The sequence below is a fragment of the Nuphar pumila genome, chromosome 2 (genome assembly GCF_984573655.1).
Source record: "Nuphar pumila chromosome 2, dmNupPumi1.hap1.1, whole genome shotgun sequence".
NCBI classification, from domain to species: domain Eukaryota; kingdom Viridiplantae; phylum Streptophyta; class Magnoliopsida; order Nymphaeales; family Nymphaeaceae; genus Nuphar; species Nuphar pumila.
The window spans coordinates 27,383,695-27,403,377 of NC_143250.1; the positions used below are offsets into that span (position 1 = coordinate 27,383,695).

The following is a 19,683-nucleotide window of genomic DNA, read 5'->3' on the forward strand; positions in this document are numbered from 1 at the left end:
AATATATTTTTAATAATTAAATTCTAAAAGATTTTCACCAGAACTTTGAACACAAGGTAATAATATGTAAAAATAGATTTTTAAAAAATATAAGGCCAAAGAAATACTTAAGATTTCAAGAGGCGCAATCTTGGATCCAACCACAAAATTCTGAAATTTGTATTGAAACCATGAAGTTGACTTTTTATTCTTTGGGAATTTGAATTTTTATATATTTTTAATGGATTCGCATAGGGGGTATTTGCTTTATATATATATATATATATATATATATATATATATATATATATATATATATATATATATATATATATATATATATATATATATATATATATAATTTCTTAAGTAAATGGAGATTAAAAATAAAATAAATGTTTAGAAAACTACATGTCCTAACTAAATGGAGAATAAAAATAAAATAAATGTAAACGAGGAGCATGAATGGTAATTTCGCCTCAAGCGACCTACCCCGCCCCCTCTTGTCACCTTAGCCCATCTATAAATACCCCTAGGGGGTATGAAAAGAAGAGAAAGAGGAGGGAAGATGAAGGGGCTGAGCAAGAAAGCGGGTCAGCACTGGAGCTTCGTGTTAGGTAAATAATTAATTATGGTTTTTAATAATTAAGGTTTCTTAGATTAGTTTTATGCATAGTTGATTATAGTTTTGATAGTTAAATATTAGGATTTTGGTTAATTTAGTTTTTGTGATTAGTAGTGTTATTAAAAACGTGCTTCAAGGCACAAAAGGCACGCCTCGCTCCAAGGCGAGGCCCCTTGTACCTTGAGGCACAAGTAAAAGGCGTAAAATGCCTTAGGCATACACCTCATATGCTATGAGGTGTATGTTCAAATATATATATATATATATATATATATCTTTTGGTAATGCCCACTAGGGCAATTTAGTCTTTTTATTCATTTGTAAAAAGACATGTCCATTAGGGACATTTTTGTATTTCTGTATTTTTTTTATTTATTTAAAGGGGTAAAGGGGACTCCCTTAACAGTCACTCCCTTAAAGAGTCGTTGGGACTCTCCCCAACTGTCACAAAAGTGACCGTTGGGGAGCTCCCACGTCTTTTCTGGGAGCTCCCCTTGGCCCCCTTTATGTGTATAAATATGGGACTCATCCCCTTCTCTCCTTAATGCTTTTTCAAGCATTTTATCAATAAATTCTTTATTATTTTTAAAGTTTTCTCTTCTCCTTTGTGTGTTTAGTGTTTGCCCTTTGTGGCACATTGTATCTTCTCTATTAGAGACATTTTGCTGATGTGATTGTGCCTTCCTGTAGTCACTTTGTGGGCAAGCTTGCCATCATTAAGCAAAGGGCTGATGCTTATGGGAATGGAACCTTGACCACCCGTCCAGTGGCCAAGGCCAACTACACTGTGCCAAACCCCTTCGGGCACATGTCAACATGCAAGTTGTTAGCTGATTGTTTCAAATATTTTGCAACATTTATATTCAGAGGATTGTCTATAATAAATATTATTTCCACGTTAATATTAAGTTTTCTTGATAATGAACAATTAAAGAATGCAATCTACAATACCCGACAAACTTAAAAACTTCAGAAATAAGAGTTGTTTCTTAATCATTAATTATTTCATATGTAATTATGTCATATATGCGAACCACTTATAGGAATCTTCATTTAAAGAAGGGGTAGACTTTAGGCAACATGCATTAAAAAATTGTGCTTCTAATTCTGCTTATGTATAATTAAATGGCAGATATTCATTCCTCAGTAAATGGTCGTAGAAACAGTTCAGGCTTACCTGCTCATTGAAGATGCCTCCAACTCCAGACAAACCTAAAAGCACATGAGGCTTCACTTTTCTAACCTGATAGATATTAGAACTTTTAATAGAAAGATTTTCACAGAACATAGAATGAATATTCACATGCAAAGGGAAATTTCCTTTAGAACTAGTGAATCTTTTATGAGCAAAAAGAAGAAAATCCATGCAATTCAGTTCATAAGTGATAAACAGAACTTTGTTTAAACAGAATAGTATTAATTTAGTAGATTGCTACTGAGAATTTACCACTTCAAGAAGGCTAGCACCTTCTCCCAGTCCTTCTATCTCCCCGGGACCAGAACCTCTTGCAAAACGAGCAGCAGCAGGATCAAGGCCCTTTCTCACTTTTGTTATTAGACCCTATGCAAAGAAAGAATATATTCAAGTCCAAATATATTATAACTGGTACCCAACCTAAATCGATGCCTAAAATAAAATGGATGAAGAGCGGCATATACAACAATAGATTAAGAAGATGAAGGCTACAGCAAGGAAACAGGGGTTGCTATAAATACGACATAGTAAATAAATAAGCAAAAATGTTTGCTACAAATGTTTGTATGTACAAAAGCCTCTGGATCACCATGGCACTGGTTGTTTACCTCATAGATGGATTCAGCATGTTCAAAAAGTCGGGATCAAACTTTGAATTGTACTTTTTTTTTACTTTATGACCTATGAAAGTATCGGACTTTTTAGGCCATTGATTTTTTAATTCTTATAAAAATCTGTCTATATGCCATAATTGGAAGATCAAAGAGCCAAAGAACCATTTGTACTTACAACTCACTATAGCAAATATGCTCCAATATATACAACAACAACTACGCCTTCATCCCAAAACAATTGGGGTCGGCGATATGAACCAACAAAGAAAATCATTCTGGGTCTTCCACATGAATCCTTCTCCTCCATTCATTTCTATCCAATGCCATGTCCTCGGTGAGGTTCAAAGCATTCATATCATTTCCTATCACCTCCATCCATGTCTTCCTAGGCCTACCCCGACCTCTTTTAACAAATATATTTTCCCATTTCTCCATCCTTCTAACTGGAGCATCACTAGGCCTTCGTCGAATATGTCCAAACCACCGTAAATGATTCTCTCTCATCTTATTTTCAATGGGTGCAACGCCTACCTTCTTACGTATCTCCTCGTTCTGAATCTTATCTTATATTGTATTTCCACACATCCATCTTAGCATACGCATCTCAGCTATACTCATTTTTTTAATATGATGTCTCTTGGCAGTCCAATATTCCGTACTATAAAGTAAAGCGGGACTAATAGTCGTCCTATAAAACTTTTCCTTCAACCGCAATGGCATTCTACGATCGCACAACACTCCAGTTGCACTCTTCCATTTCATCCACCCAACCTTTATCCTATGATTTACATCTCCATCAATTTCTCCATACTTTTGAATGCTAGATCCCAAATATTTGAAAGAATCATCCACCGGTATTTCTTGTTAACCAAGCTTCACTACACTCCCATCACTACTTCGTTGCTTACTAAATCGACATTCCATGTATTTTGTCTTACTCTTACTCAACTTAAAACCTCTTGCTTCCAATGTTTGTCTCCATAATTCTAACTTAGCATTAACCCCAGCTCTAGACTCATCAATCAAAACAATATCATCAGCAAACATACACCACGGCACATTTTCTTGAATTGATCTCGTAAGCTCATCCATCACTATAGCAAATAGGAAAGGGCTCAAAGTGGATCCTTGATGTAACCCAACCGTTATAGGAAAATTGGTTGTCACCCCTCCACAAGTGCAGACATTGGTTACTACTCCTTCATACATATCTTTAATTATACTAATGTACTTGAGAGAAACACCTTTCTTCATCATTGTCCACCAGAGAACGTCCCAGGGTACTCTATCGTAAGCCTTCTCCAAATCAATAAAAACCATATGCAAATCTTTGTTCCTCTCTCTATTTCTCTCAATAAGTTGTCTAAGAAGATGTATAGCTTGCATAGTTGATCTTCCAGGCATAAAACCAAATTGATTCTCCAATATCATCACAACCTTCCTCAACCTAGACTCAATCACCCTCTCTCAAAGTTTCATAGTATGACTCATGAATTTTATACCACGATAGTTTGTGCAATCTTGTATATCACCCTTATTCTTATATAGATGCACCAAAGTACACTTCCACCACTCATTAGGCATCTTATTTGTCCACCAAATCTTGTTAAAAAGATTTGTCAACCATTCTAAACTTTTATCTCCCAAGCATTTTCAAGCCTCGATAGGTATACCATATGGGCCAACTGCCCTTCTTGATTTCATTTTCTTCAAAGCCTCTGCAATTTCTTTCTTTTGAATCTTGCGCATGAAGTCACGATTCATCTCATGAAAAGGAATGGAAAAGTCTCCAAGATCCTGACCATGACTTTCATTAAATAGCTTATCAAAATAATCTTTTTATCTCTCCTTAATCTCCTCATCTTTGACTAAAACCCTTTGCGTTTCATCTTTGATACATCTAACCATACCCAGATCCCTCGATTTCCTATCTCTCATCTTTGCAAGCCTATAAATATCCTTCTCGCCCTCTTTGGTATCCAACTTGTTATAAACCTCCTTATATACCTTATCCCTCGCGTTCCGAACTACTTTTTTAGCTTCCTTTTTTGCTATCATATACTTCTCCAAATTCTCATTATCACGACTTTTACTTAGATTTCTATAACACTCTTTTTTAACCTTAATAGCTAATTTGACATTCTCGTTCCACCACGATGTATCCTTACCTAGCGGTGCACCGCCTTTAGACTCACCCAATACCTCCTTAGCCACCTTTCTCATGTCACCCGCTATCTTATTCCACATAGATTCTGAATCCTCCTCGAGACACCAATCAACTTCCTTAACTACCCGCTCTACAAACATTCCTTGTTTAGCTCCTTTCAGTGCCCACCACTTAATTCTAGGATCTATCCTATGTCTATCCCTTTTGCGGCATTGTCTAATTTTAAGATCTAAAATTAAGACTCTATGTTGTGTAGTTACACTTTCTCCCGGTATAACCTTACAATCGATGCAACAACCCCTATCTCTCTTTCTAAGTAGGAAAAAATCTATCTGACTCGTATTAACCCCACTTTTAAATGTTACTAGGTGAGACTCCCTCTTCCTAAACCAAGTGTTTGCTAAGATTATATCATAGGACAAACCAAAATCTAAAATCCTTTCTCCACTTTCGTTTTTTTCTCCTATACCATAGCCTCCATGGATACTCTCAAATCCATCCCTAGTAATGTCTACATGCCCATTAAGGTCACCGCCGATGAAAAGTCCTTCTCCATAAGATATCCCTTGTACTACTCCATCTAAATCTTCCCAAAATTGACGCTTAATGGAATCATCTAAACCTACTTGAGGTGCATAAACACTAATAATATTAATAATATCCATACCTAATACTAATTTAATAAGTAAAATCCTATCACTCTTCCTACGGACCTCAACTACATTATCTATAAACTCACGACTCATAATAATCCCTACTCCATTCCTATTCCTATTTATTCCTGTATACCAAATCTTATATCCCCAAGGTTCTATCACTTTTGCTTTCTCACATACCCATTTGGTCTTTTGTAGACATAAAATATCAATTTTTCTCCTACACATATCTACTAACTCTACCAACTTACCAGTTAAAGATCCTATGTTCCAAGTGGCTAACCTAATTTTATGGTCTTGGACTAACTTATTTACCACTACCCGTCCAACAAAGTGAGGAAACCCTTGCCTATTTGACACCACACCCGAGCGCCGGTGTGACGCGTCGCTTCTGGGCGATGACCTACCCATTTTATATATATAATGTAAAGGCTATGTTTTTTGGCAAAAAAATCGATTTGGAGCCGGGTCAGATCCGGATCCGAAACCAGGTCCCCCTATCGCCCCCGTGCCTTTTTAAAGAGCACAAGAGTTAGGGTTTCTCACTAGAGAAACCCTACCCCCCCCCCCCCCGCTGCCTTCTCCCTCCCGTTGCTCTCCCCTTCGGCGACCCACGATCGGACTCCACCGTCGCCCGACGTCCCCCTCTCTGGCAGCCTCACCGGCGACCTCGCCCGACACCCCGCGTCACCCTCTCTCTCTGTTACTCTCTGCCTCCCTCTTCTCTCTCCCTGACTTCGTCTACCTTCCCTTCTCCCCTTCGTCCTCTACAGCTCGTCGAAGCTCTCACCGACGACCCTCCCCCCACGTCCGGCCACCTGTCGCCGACAGCCCAGTTGTTGTCCCCCTTTCCCGAGCACCCTCCCTTCTTCCTCGCGCTTTCTCCCAAACCCCCATCCTGCAACACCGTCGTCGACCCCCCTTCTCTCTTCTTATGTGTAAAGTCCACTTTAAAAAAAAAAAGAGTCGGACACGTATCTGACACGCGCTAGGCACATGTCGGACACATGCCTCGGTTGATCCACCGCTTCGGACCCAAGCTGGACCCGAATCTGCGCTCAAGCTGGATCTGGATCCACGCGCAGCCCGGGACCCAGCTTCTTGAACGATCGAGAAGCCTGTGCCTTTTAAAAAGGCACAGGCGCCTCGGGCGAGGGGCTGACGCCCTCGCCAGTTCTCTCTCCTCCCTGCGTTCACCGCCTCCTCCTTCCTCTCGTTCCCTGTGGCCACTGTCGCCGGCAAGCGACACCGCATGCCATCGGACCCTCGGGAGGGAGCAGCGACGACTGGAGCCACCGTCTTCCTCCTCTCGCTTTTCATGGCCGCGGTTGTCGGCAAGCGACGTCACCTCCACCTTTCGCTCTGACGTCCCCCGCCGTCGTCTCCGACAGCCTTGATCGACGTCCATGCCGCCACCCCCTTCTCTTTCTTTGCCTCTGTGTCTGCCGGTGACATCAGAGACTTCGTCAGTAGCCCCTAGGTATGTAAAACCCTCTCTCTTCCTCATCTCGTCGTGTCGGCAGGGGGCTCCGTCCCCCTGCCATTTGCCGTATCGACAGGGGGGCTTCGCACCCCCCCCTATCCCTGTGTTGTCGGCAGGGGGCGGAGCCCCCTGCCATCTTTTTCAGTTGACAAGGGGGCTTTGATCCCCTTGTTCGTTGTTTTTGCTGGCAGGGGGGGTGGAGCCCCCTGCCATCTTTTTCAGCTGACAGGGGGCTCTGATCCCCTATCCATTGCTGTGACAAGGGGGGCTCTGATCCCCTTGTGCGTTGTTGTTTGCCGGCAGGGGGGGCAGAGCCCCCAGCTGACAAGGGGGCTTTGATCCCCCTGTCCATTGTTGTTTGCCGGCAAGGGGGGCGGAGCCCCCTGCCATCTTTTTCAGCTGACAGGGGGGCTCCGATCCCCCTGTCCGTTGTTGTTTGTCGGCAGGGGGGAGGAGCCCCCTGCCATCTTTTTCAGTTGACAGGGGTCTGATCCCCTTGTCCGTTGCGGTTTGCCGGTAGGGGGGGCGGAGCCCCCTGCCATCTTTTTCAGTTGACAGGGGCGCTTTGATCCCCTTGTCCGTTGTTGTTTGCCGGCAGGGGGGGCGGAGCCTCCTGCCATCTTTTTCAACTGACAGGGGGGCTCTGATCCCTCTGTCCGTTGTTGTTTGCCGGCAGGGGGGTGGAGCCCCCTGCCATCTTTTTCAGCTTTAAGGGGGGCTCCGATCCCCCTGTCTGTTGTTGTTGCCGGCAGGGGGCGGAGCCCCCTGCCATCTGCCTGGTCGACAGGGGGCTCCGCTCCCCTTGTCTTTCGTCTTGTTTGCTGGCAGGGGGCGGACACTTGTTTTGTTGTTCAACAGGGACTCTGTTTCCTTGTCCCTCTTTAGTGGCAAGGCCCTTGTCTCATCTTTGTCTTGCACGCTAACTTTTTACACTTGCAGGTTGCATGACGGAGCGCACATGTAACGCCCCAAAATTTCAAACTTGTAAACCTTTTTAAAATGGTTTAAAAGGCTCGAAAATCCTTTTTATTTCAGAGTTTATTTATAAAATCAGCGAAAGCATTTCTTTTAAAAGAAAAGAGGGCAAGTCGACAATCTTGGGCACGTTAGCAAAAAGAGCAAAAAGACAAAGGCATAACTTGCAAATATCTATATGAAAACATTTGTATTATAAATAGTTTTTAAGTTGTACAAAATTTGGATTTCCTTAAGAAATCTGTAACAAAAACCCAAAACGATCAGGACAAGAGCTGTGAGTGGTAACAGTGAATCCTGAAGACATCTCGCAATCGCGCCATCGCCTGCTAAGCACCTAATCATCACCTGTACCCATAAAATGGGTTAGTTTCGTGAAAAACTAGTAGGTGCACAAGTAGACAGAAAAGTCTGAAAGAAGCACAAATAATTAACTATGTGTGACGAGTAACTAAACAATTACTGAACTAACATGAGCAGTTTATTGGCGTAAGTAAAAGTCTAACTAGCACATGCTGCACGATGTAACAAAACATTTAATAATGAATTGAAATCATTGAGCATAAAACACAATTCTATGATTCATCAAGTGGAGTGCACAAGTTACTTTATGTTCCATCATTAACTGGATTGCGGGTACGCGCAGACGCGACTCGTAGAAACAACTGAGACTAGTTCGGGCGTCTATTATTCTATGTATTTTGAATAACCCGAATAGCTAGTTGAGTCTGTTCCTAAGGGGATGGCCGTTAGCCGAGAGAGGATTCCCCAAAGGCGTTTGTGGCTACGAATGCATCCTACTTCTGCAGAAGTCCAAAAGATCTACCACCTAGGATAATATCTGGTAGTCTTATCCCCTAACTCCGATGACTGGGGACACCGAGTCTTTGCTCGTAGAATGGTTGTTAACAATATGTTCATCGAAGTGTGTGTACCAATCTGTCCTCTCCCTTGACAGACAACAAGAAAACGAATGGGTGTGTCAGGGGTTACTTAACCAACGACCCATTCTACATGCTCTGGCCTTTTGACCCAATCAAGCATCTTACCTGTGAAGGCGATAATCAATCAATGTGTAATGTGGTTTACCAATGTGCTCATAGCACTGGTCGAGGTTGAATGCTCGTCTCAACATCCGTGGTATTACTCGCATGCCATGCATGTCTATGAACACGTTACGAGGAAGGGTTCTAGGTCCTCAATAGGAGTCTCAACAACATGATTTGCAAAGATATAATGTCATCATTTTAAACTTTTGAAATGACCAATACCATGTGCCAACTTATGGCATGTGATTTTCTCGAATCTCACATTCATTATCGTAGTGTCAATATGCAACACAAATTTTGACACTGATAACGATAAACGGTAAATGCGGATTTCGCATGAGAAAATTACGCTCACAAGCTTGCTCGAGCCCCAGATGTTGGGTAATCTCGAGCAATGTCAGAAAAGCGAACTAGAGTAGAGGAACTGCTCCTTCTGAATGCTTGATTCAGGATGACCCGCTGTGATACTTCAAAACCAACGTTGTTTGCAAAACCGTATGTTCGATATAAAAGGACTTCTTTCATCCATCGAGGTTGCAAATTTTAAAGACAGAAAGCAGCAAATGCGAAAGCAAAAGCCAGGGCGCAAAGCGTGACGGCAAACATAGAACAAGTAATGCGAAAGCAAAGGACAAGGATCGTGAAACCGCGTCCTTGAGCTAAAGACAGAAAGCAGGAAATACGAAAGTAAAAGCCTAGGCGCAAAGCGCGGTGGCAAATTAAAGACAGAAAGCAGGAAATACGAAAGTAAAAGCCTAGGAGCAAAGCGCGGCGGCAAATTAAAGACAGAAAACAGGAAAATGCGTAAAAAAAGGACAAGGATCGCGAAACCGCGTCCTTGAGCTAAAAGCATACTTATATACTTATAAATATATATTTTTATTATTTCGATCTTTAACTATTTAAGCTAGCTTCAGTTATTTAAGTCCTTGTGCAATTTCCCGTACCTCGGGGTATTGCGAGAAAGAGGTCGTCTACGAGTGTAGGTAATTGTCGGTTCGGTTCGCGGGGCGCGAATGGGCTCTGTTGCGTAAGCTGCAAAGGTACGTTATTTGCATGCATTTAAGTGAATAAAGAAAAACGGCAACAAAGGACTGGGGTCTCGGCTTCTCTGCAAAACAAGGGCAGGGATCAACGGTCCTTGCAGACTTGAAACAGAACGGGGTAGGGTCCAATGACCCATGCTGCAAAAGAAAACGGGTGCAGCCCCTGTCAGATATTTAAAGAAGGGCAGGGGCCATCGGCCCCTGCCGGTTTTATAACAAGAGGGGCAGGGCCTTCAGCCCCTGCCAGACAAATAAGAGAGGGGGGGCAGGGGCCATCGGCCCCTGTTGGGTTTTCAAAAAGGGAGGCAGGAGCCGAAGGCTCCTGCTTAGTTTTAAAGGAAAAGCAGGGGCCATCGGCCCCTACCAGAAAGAGAAAGGGAGCGCAGGGGCCAAAGGCCCCCTGCGGCTTACCAAAAGAGGAGCGAGCTTTGCTCGACAAAACACGGGACAGGGGCCAGAGGCCCCTGTCGATCTAGAGAGGGGCAGGGGCCATCGGCCCTTGTTGTGTTTCCAAGAAACGAGGCAGGAGCCGAAGGCTCCTGCTTCCTTTCTTATGGGAAGGGCAGGGGCCATGGCCCTTGCCGGAACAGTAAAAAGGGCAGGGGGCGGAGCCCCTTGCCTGCTAAAGGAGATAAAGGCAAGGGGGGGGGAGGGGGGGGGGGGGGGGGGGGAGGGGGGGTTACCTGGGCTGCCGGAGGGAGAGGGGTGGCCTGGGGAGGTGGGAGGTCGTCGGGCTGCCTCGACGAAGAGGGCTCGCCAGTGTCGGTTCAGCGATGAGAGAGAGAGAGATGGATTCGGGGAGGGAGAGCAGAGACAGAGGGGAGAGAGACGAGAGAGAATCGGGGGAGAGGCTCGAACGCCTCTCCTCCCCCTCTCTCGCTCCTTTTGTAGAGGGCGCAGGGGGTGGGCGGCCCCCTGTATGCCGCTTCTTGCCAGCCCCTGAAAGCCCGTTCAACGGGCTGGGGCTGGCTCGGGTATGGATCTGAGTCGGGTCCAGATCCGAGTTGGGTCCAGACCCGACCCGAGTCGATTTTTTTTTAACACTGGGTTTTACAGCACACGTATCCCGTGGCCCGAGACCGTTCGTACTTACGCCCGCAGGCGTTTGCGAACCCGCAACCCCCCAAGGTAGGGGAAAGTTGCATGAAAGGACTTTGAATGAACAAAACTAAAACTAAAGAAAAGATAATCAAACAAGAGGACGATTATATACATATACATATAAGTTATATATGTATGTTCTTTAACTCAAGGACGTGGTTTCGCGATCCTTGTCCTCTTTATCTTTTCAGCACTTTACTTTCTGTTGTCGTCATGCTTTATGTGCCTAGGCTTTACTTTTTGTCTTTTAACTGAAGGACACGGTTTCGCGATCCTTGTCCTGTTTACGTTTCAGCAGTTTACTTTTTGTCGCCCCGTGCTTTAGACGCCTTGGTTGTTTACGCTTCATCACTTTACTTGCTGTCAGCCCGCACTTTATGCGCCTTGGCTGTTTACGTTTTAGCACTTTACTTCCTGTCGCCCCGCGCTTTATGCGCCTTGGCTGTTTACGTTTCAGCACTTTACTTTCTATTGCCCCACGCTTTACGCGCCTTGGCCCTATGCTTGACCTGCTTGTTTATGCTCTTACTGCTTTACTTCTTGCCTGCGCCATGTAAATTGCGATCATGCTATTATTTTTATTTCTCAGGTATCTCTAAAGATTGCTGACAGCTTTTGAGCTTGTTTTGAGTGCCTCCTTGTGGCCTGTGGCTATGAGCCTAGACGCATCTCGTGGCGATGATATGTGATGCTACGATAAGTAGCACGAGGTGGATAGACCTCATGGTATGCGAAAAAGCATAATTGTGGACATCTCACTAAATGGTAATCATGCGTCTTCACAAGCAAGATGCTCGAGTGAGTCGAATAGACCAGGGCATGTAGAGCAAGGCGATGATGAAGAAAAACCTCTCATCGTACTTGTTCGAGATGGTTCATCAAGGAAGAGGATGGATGATACAAAACCTCCGATGGACAGGCCATTAATGGCTATTACGGTCAAAGGTCCGGCTTCCCTAGTCATCGGAGGTAGGGAAAATGGCGCTACCATAAGTATCCTAGGTGGTAGTCGTCCGGCACTTTTGCAAAAGTTAGATGCATCCTTGAGTCCTGTTTTGCCTTTGGGGACTTACTCTCTTGGTCACTGGTCGTTCCCTTAGGAGCGGACTCAGTCAGTCCTTCGGGGTATAATAAAATACATAGCATAATGAACCCCCGAATAAATCTTGGTTGTTTCTACGTTTTATACATTGTGTGTACCCACAATGGCCAATTAATAATGAGATCACATTATGGCATGCTCACAGTTGTTCTTTGTTCTTGCTTTTGACTGTCTGTTTTACCTTGCTACTAGTTTGCTACTTGCGATAGTTAGAAGGTATGCATGATAAGTTTTGTTGTGACTGCTTACAGTTAGATTGTTATCACTGTAATACTAGCCTGCTTGAGCTCATGATGATATTTTGGTTAGCTTTGCTATGGTCTTTGCTATTCACCTGCATATTGTCTGTTGCATCAGTTTATATCTGCTTAGATACGAGCATGCTTTAGATTAGTTGATGTTCTTCTTATTCTTTTGCGCACCTACCAGTTTTCAGGACTGACCCCATTTTTTATGTGTAGGTGACAGGTAGGCTCTCCATATACGCGTCGGTGCAATGTTACATGATCAAAGCCTCACCTCTCTCGTCGGCATTCTGGCTACTTCACTTTGGGTTTTGTACTTTTGTTGTTAGGGGTGGATGACTCCCCCTATTCTGTACAGACTAAACCTTTTTATGGATAAACTCTTTTCTATCTTTTGCCCACTGTTTGGCTTAGGAAATGGGTTTGTGCTGGGTCTTTTTGCTAACGTGCTCAGAAGAATCGACTTGTGCTTTTATCTAAAACCTTTGGTATCTTTAAAAATCTTTGCTGCAAACTCTGACTTTCGAAGGTAATTTCATTCAAATCTTCTTGTCTCAAGTCGAACTTCTGGGGCGTTACATTGTGTGCGCCGGTGACACGCGACTGTCGCTCCCCTTTTTCCAACCATCGACGACGCGATCGGGTACCCAACCCCGACCGATTATCTCTGTAATAACTACGAAAAAATAGGGAGATTTGGGTCTTGGATCCCTTCATTGGATCCAAATGCAGTAGGCAATAAGGTACAAACTATTTGGGTCGGGTCGAATTCACCCTGGACCCAAATGGATCCGCTTAAAAATTTGGACAAGTGGGGCCATTTTGAACCAACGTCAATGGATCCACTTTAGAATTCACCGGTTTGAATGGGTTCATAACCTATTACAGACTCGGATCCACTTTAGAGTAGATCCGGTACGGTGGGTTATCGGGTTCAGACCCGGACCCGTTTTGAGCTTTATTAAAACTTGAGTTTCAGAATCGTGCTTAGGGCACGATTCTTACTCAAGAGGCAGAAATGGCAAATCGGGGGAGGGGAGGGGTTACAGGAGGTAACCGACTCTCCCGGTCCATCGGAGATGGAAAATGGCCACGATAAAAGGGGGGGGGGGGTATGAGATTTCGATCTCATATGTGTGGTTCAGCCTGCACAGGAAAGTAGAGAGGGAGAGAGAGATGCACAATCGGTTGGGGCGGCACACCTTTGCTCGACCTCCAAACCCTAACTTTTATAAAACAAAACAAGTATACAACAAGCCTTGTAATATCAGAGATATTACAAGGATGCCATTAATGAAGATGAATCTAGCATGTATTTCATTTAATATGCCATGCGTATGGATCTGGATCCAGATCCATACGCATGGTATATTTTAACACCCTCCCTCAAGTTGTACGTGATTTTGGAGCATGTACAACTTGCTCTTCAATAACCAAAATTGACATCCTGTTAACCCCTTGGTAAACAGGTTTGCCACTTGATCTTCTGTTCGAACATGACGTAGTTCTATCTCCTTCATCTCGACTTTCTGCCGTATGAAATGTTGATCAATCTCAATATGCTTCGTTCTGCTATGCTGGATAGGATTACATGCAATGTTTATTGCGCTTTGATTGTCACATAGAAGAAATGATCGAATAATTGTCTCCCCAAGATCACTCAATAAGTGTCTAATCCATGTGGCTTCTGTCGTGCCTGCAGCCATCGATCTGTATTCAGCCTCTGTACTCGATCGTGCCACTGCCTTTTGTTTTCTGCTGCTCCAGGACACTAAATTGTGTCCAATATATACACAACATCCAGAGACAGATCGTCTCTCATCTGGATCCCCTGCCCAATTTGCGTCTGTATAAGTGATGAGTTCATGTCCTCTATGCAGATTATCGTTCTTGCGATAAACAAGTCTGTCTCCTATAGTTCCTTTTAAATAGCGTAGAATGCGCTTCACAACTTCCATACGACCCTCTGTTGGAGTATGCATAAACCGGGATACCTGATTGACAGCATAAACTATATCAGGTCTGGTAAAGGTCAAGTACTGTAACATCCCCACGAGACTTCTATACGTTGTAGGGTTGACACAAAGATGACCATCTTCAGAGCTCAGCCTTTGATGTAATACACTAGGAGTACTGATTGGTTTGCAATTCGTCATCCCGGCTCTTTCCAGAAGGTCAAGAGTGTATTTTTGTTGCATGAGTGTCAATGTGTCTTGTTGTCTGTCAACTTCCACACCAAGAAAGTACCTCAACTCCCCTAAATCTTTCATCTTGAAAGTTTTCATTAAAAACTGCTTCACGTCTTGCACATGATTATCTGAACTCCCAGTGATCACAATGTCATCGACATATATAAGAAGTATAATGATCATGCATATAAATCAGGGTTAATTAACATTTAAATATGCATGATTTTATAAAATAATGTTTCAAAAACCCAATTTTATGCTAGTTTTCGAGTAAATGTGCTAAAATGATTTAAAAATAGAAAAATGTATGAAAAATAGTTTTATTTTACATTTTTATACATATTTTAGTTTTTGTTCTATTCATAGTAGTTTAGTTTTTGTTTTCAATTAAATAAAAAAATAAACAATAGAGAAAATAGTTTTTTTTAAATCATTTTAAATGTTTGTTTTTTTTTAGAAAAGAAAAAAATATATATAGTTAGATTAGTTTTTTATTTTCTTTATAAATAAATAGTTTTGTTTTTGAAATAAAACGAATAATAGGTTTTCTTTATTTTTTTTTTATAAAATAATAAAAACAAATCATTACATGGTTTGGAATTTTTGGAAAATTGAAAAAAAAATATAATAACACAAACCAGTTGAACCAGTTTGTATTTCTAAAAGAAAATTAAAAAAAATAATAACCAAACCGGCTTGAACCGGTTTGCATTTGTTTCAAACCGGTTCCAGCCGGTTTGTTGTTTTTAAAAACCCCAAAAACAGAGAAAGAAGGGCGCTTCCCCATTCACGGCTGGAGCTCTCTTCGTTCCCCCTCTTTTCCTTCTTCTTTCCTCCCTTCTCCACTACCGCCGGACCCCTCTTTCCTCTCTTTTCCCCTATCTTCTTCCCCTCTTCCTCTTTCCCTTTCTTTCATGTCGGTGGTAGTGGATTCTTCAGTCCGGTGACAGCAGTGGTGGAGGAAGCCGCCACACCTTTCCCCAATTTCTTCCAGCTCCAGCTACGGTAAGTCTGATTTCATCTTCTTCCAATTCTTCATCTTCTTCTTCTTATTATTCCTCTTCTTCTTCCTCCGATTCTTCTTCTTCATCTTCTTCTTTTTCCATTAATCCTGTGTAAAAACAAAAAGAATAAAAAAAAAAAAAAAACGAGAAAAAAAAAAACAGAAAAGCATTAGAGTAAATTCTGTAGATATTCCAGATTTTTTTTTTCATTGTATCGATTTTTTTCTACCTGAATTTAGTATCGGATTCCTGTTTTCAACAAATTTAAAATTAGAGATTAGTTTTATAAGTCTGATCGTGCATTATTTTTTTTTCTCATTATATGAATTTCTGTTTTTGCATCAGTCGAATGTTCCTTTGATTTTACAATTTTCTGTATTGATCTTCATTTGTTGTTTTGTTCATTCATCATTTGATTTTATTTTATTTTCTTTTCTGTAGTTTTCTTCTGTTAATTCATTGCATTATATGTTTTGTGTGCATTTCATTAGTTTTCGAGAATTGTCTTCTTTCATTAAGTTTTTAATTTTGCAATTTCCTGTTTGTTTGTTTTTTTAAATCAGTTTTACTATTTGCTGCACCTTCCGATTTCTTCATGTTTTCAATATTGTAATTCCATGTTTTTACATAGTTCGGTTTAATCATTTCCTGTTTTGTTTAAATTTCTAATTCCCTGTTTAGCATTTGCATCTTTCCTATTTTTCCATTCTTTGATTTTTGTGTTTCTTCACTATATGAATTCTTTGTGTTCATTTTCTAAATTTTTGTTTGTTTAATTTTTGTTTTCCCTATTTTTACATGTTGAGTTCTCTGTTTTACATTACAGCTAATCTTAGTTTTTCATGTGTGTTTATGTACTGAATTTCTTGTCTTTCTCATTCATTGATTCCTTGTTTTGAGTTCATATACTTTCATAAGTAGTTACTTTACTATTAGTTAAGTGATTAGTTCATTAACTGATAGACATTAGTTAATTGAGTAGTATTAGTTGTGAGTTAAGTAAACTGTTAGTTAGTTAGTTTGTAATCAGTAAGTAGTTAGTTAGATTTAATTAGAATTTATGATCATTTGAAATTGTCATTTAGAATTCTTGTCTAATTTCCTTTGTATTTCTAGCATTTAGTTAGTTTAGTGTAATTTTCCTTCTATCTCTGGTACTGCTCGTGTTCATTTGAATTGTGCAGGATAGCACAGGAGTGGAGCGGAAGCGATTACGACACGCGAAGTACGAAGAATAAAGCTTCTTTTTACGTTTTAGTTTAGAATTAGGAATTTAATTGGGTTTGTAAATATTGCACTTTACGCCCTCTGCGAAGGGTATTCATTTGTTGTAATAGTTAGTTGTTTTTACTTTTCTTGAACATTTTACATTTCAAATAATTCGGCAATAAAGATTAGTTTAGATTTGTGTACTTGAATACGATATATTCTCGCTCCCTGAGTTCGACCCGGTCTCATCCACTAGTGAGAACCGGTTTTTATTATTTGATGTCTGGTTTTCACATGTTTTACATTTAAAAATCTTTTCAAAATTACAACGATTTAAAAGAAGACATCAAATTTTTGGCGTCGTTGCCGCGGAACGGCGTAATATTAGTATTCGCTTTATTGCCTAGTGTTTGTGTGCATTTAGGTTTAGAACCACGTATGTGCATATCTTAGAGACGAGCTTACTTTTTTGCACAGCCTACCTACTAGGACCCCCTTAGAGGTGACTGTGTACGATTGGTACCGTACACATATATTTCATATTTCTTTGCATAATCTCTGTTAAGTGTAACTGCGTGGTGTTTGTTTAGTTTTTGTTGTTTTTAGTTTACTCGCTTTGTGGTTTGCGTGGTTTGGCCGCTTAGTGCGTTAGTTAGGTAGAAAACCCAAAGTTAGGACGTGTGCTACACCGGTCTACTCTAAGGTGTACGCAATGGCTGACGATCATCATTTGATCCGTCCTTTGAGGGAGTACTTCATGCCAAATACGTATACTCCCGCCTCCTGCATCACGAGACCTGATGTAGGAGCGAGCCATTTTGAGATTAAGGCCAGTGTGATTCAAATGTTACCTTCGTTTTATGGCCTTAGCAATGAGGACCCATATCGTCATCTCGACGAATTCCTTGAGATTTGCTCGACTGTGCGAATCAATAACTTTGGAGATGATGCTATGCGGTTGACTTTGTTTTCGTTCTCTCTCAAAGATAAAGCCAAGCACTGGCTAAAATCTCTTGAGACGGTTCATATTACTACTTGGGAAGGAATGCAAAGAGAATTTTTAAAAAAATATTTCCCAATTGGTAAGACGAACCAGTTTCGTAAAGCTATAACCAGTTTTTTCTCAAATTGAGGAAGAACAGTTTCACGAGTCTTGCGAGAGATTGAAAGATCTTCTCCGCAAGTGTCCCCATCACCAAGTGCCTCGTTGGCAATTGGTGCAGTATTTTTATGACGGGCTTACTGAGAAGCATCGTCAAATGGTTGATTCGTCTTGTGGAGGCACTTTTATGCTCAAGAGTGAGGACGAGGCGTGGTCTCTATTCGAGACCTTGAGTGAAAACACGATGCATCATACCTTGTCTTCACGGCTCGATAGGACTACATCTCTGTCTAGTGGTCCTAGAAAAATTGGGATTTCCGAAGTTGGGTCTGAATTAGAATTGCGTATCAAGGTTGACCAGTTGACTAGGAAGTTAGATCAATTCCTAACCAATTCCTCGAGAAATCCAGTAGAAAGAGTGTGTGAGCTATGTGCTAGCCCTACACACTGTGTTGCGGATTGTCCGGCAGCGCCATTATATCCTGAATTCGTTCAGGAGCAGGTGAATGCTGCCCAAAGTTTCGCTAGACCCATGCCTGATTCATTTACACCATCATATAACCCAGGTTGGCGAAACCAGTTTATTCCCCTATCCCATCAGCCCTCCCAGACACAGTATAGACCCAGTAACTCTTCACAAGGTTACTCGCATCCCATTTTTCCACAGGTTCATCCCCCAGCCCAACATGTTTATACTCAACCCCATCCTCATGAGCCTTCATTTAGTCAATCCTTCCAAGATAGGATATTACAAGTTTTGAGCTCCCATACGCAGTCAATAGCCAAGCTAGAGACTCAAATGGGACAATTGGTTGAGACCTTCAGTAGGCAAAGCGAGGGGAACCCATCTAGTCAGTCTGTTGTCACATCCAATGGAGAGGATTCCATGTTATTTGACTTGCAACCTACTTCACATCATGAGCCAGTCAAATCTGTTACATCCCTTCAGTATGGGAAGGCGTGTCACTCCACTCAGGAATCGACTCATGAACCTCAGATCATTTCTACTGACGAGTCGATCTCTATGATACCTCAACAGAAGGGGCTTTACTCACAGCATACATTTTCATCATATAAAGCCCCATTTTTTCAGCCTTTAGGATCACCAATCGTTTTAAGTAAGCAAGAGGTGCAGATGCAGAAGGTGCTTGACCAAGTCAAGCCTGATCATATTCACCACTTGTCTGAAGTAGCATTCATTGATACTCGGTCGGTTCTAGACAATCGATTCTTGACCAGTCTCTCAGATGAGACTAATCTCTGTTCTTCACGTCGAGAGAGTTATGATCCTGCAGTTAGAGGTAGACGGGATGGAAACACAGTGCGTAGTGTCACAGATGACACTCTTTTCTTCATAGAGCCTCATTGAGTGATACTTCATGTCCATTGATCTCATGGACGATGAAGGTTTTTCCAGGGATCCGTCTGGCTGGGGACGTGAAACTTAGCGCTTTATGGGAGGCAACTCATATCTTGTATATTATTAGATTTGCTTAGAATTTATAGATTTTATTTTGTTTTTACTTTTTCGTTTTATTCATGAGTTTTTCATGTGCTTTTTGTTTCATTCTATGAGTTTCATGTTTTGTCATGTATACATTGCATTCATTATCTTCATAGAACGTGCATTTTTAATTCATGACAGGTTATTCTACTCTTTTCCCCTCATTTATTTCTCTCATGTGCATTCATGTAGTTTTATATAAGCATGGGGGAGTGCCACTGGGACAGTGTCATTCAAGCATGGGGGAGGGTGTAGTTTGCACACCTTGATATTTCTGTTTACGTTCTTGCACATGTTTACGCATCTCTCATGAAAAGTAGATTTTTAAAGAAATAGTTTGAACTTATATGAATGTTATTTCAAATCTGATGTTTTTAGAGGATTTTTAAGCCCCCCCACGAAAATTTTTTCTGACATAGATCTAAAAATTATGGTTGT

At 41.6% G+C, this 19,683-nt stretch overlaps 1 protein-coding gene across 7 annotated transcripts in view; it reads right to left on the minus strand.

The window, feature by feature from the left end:
- The window catches only part of NAD-ME2 (NAD-dependent malic enzyme 2), a 192,367-nt gene that overhangs the window by 96,135 nt on the left and 76,549 nt on the right, over positions 1-19,683 (minus strand). For all 7 annotated transcript variants that reach the window (XM_089995502.1, XM_089995503.1, XM_089995498.1 and 4 more), the window contains 2 exons: positions 2,052-2,165; positions 1,782-1,847 (listed from right to left, as the gene is read on the minus strand). In XM_089995502.1, the coding sequence (XP_089851628.1) occupies positions 1,782-1,847; positions 2,052-2,165 (180 nt within the window). The remainder of the gene's footprint in view (positions 1-1,781; positions 1,848-2,051; positions 2,166-19,683) is intronic.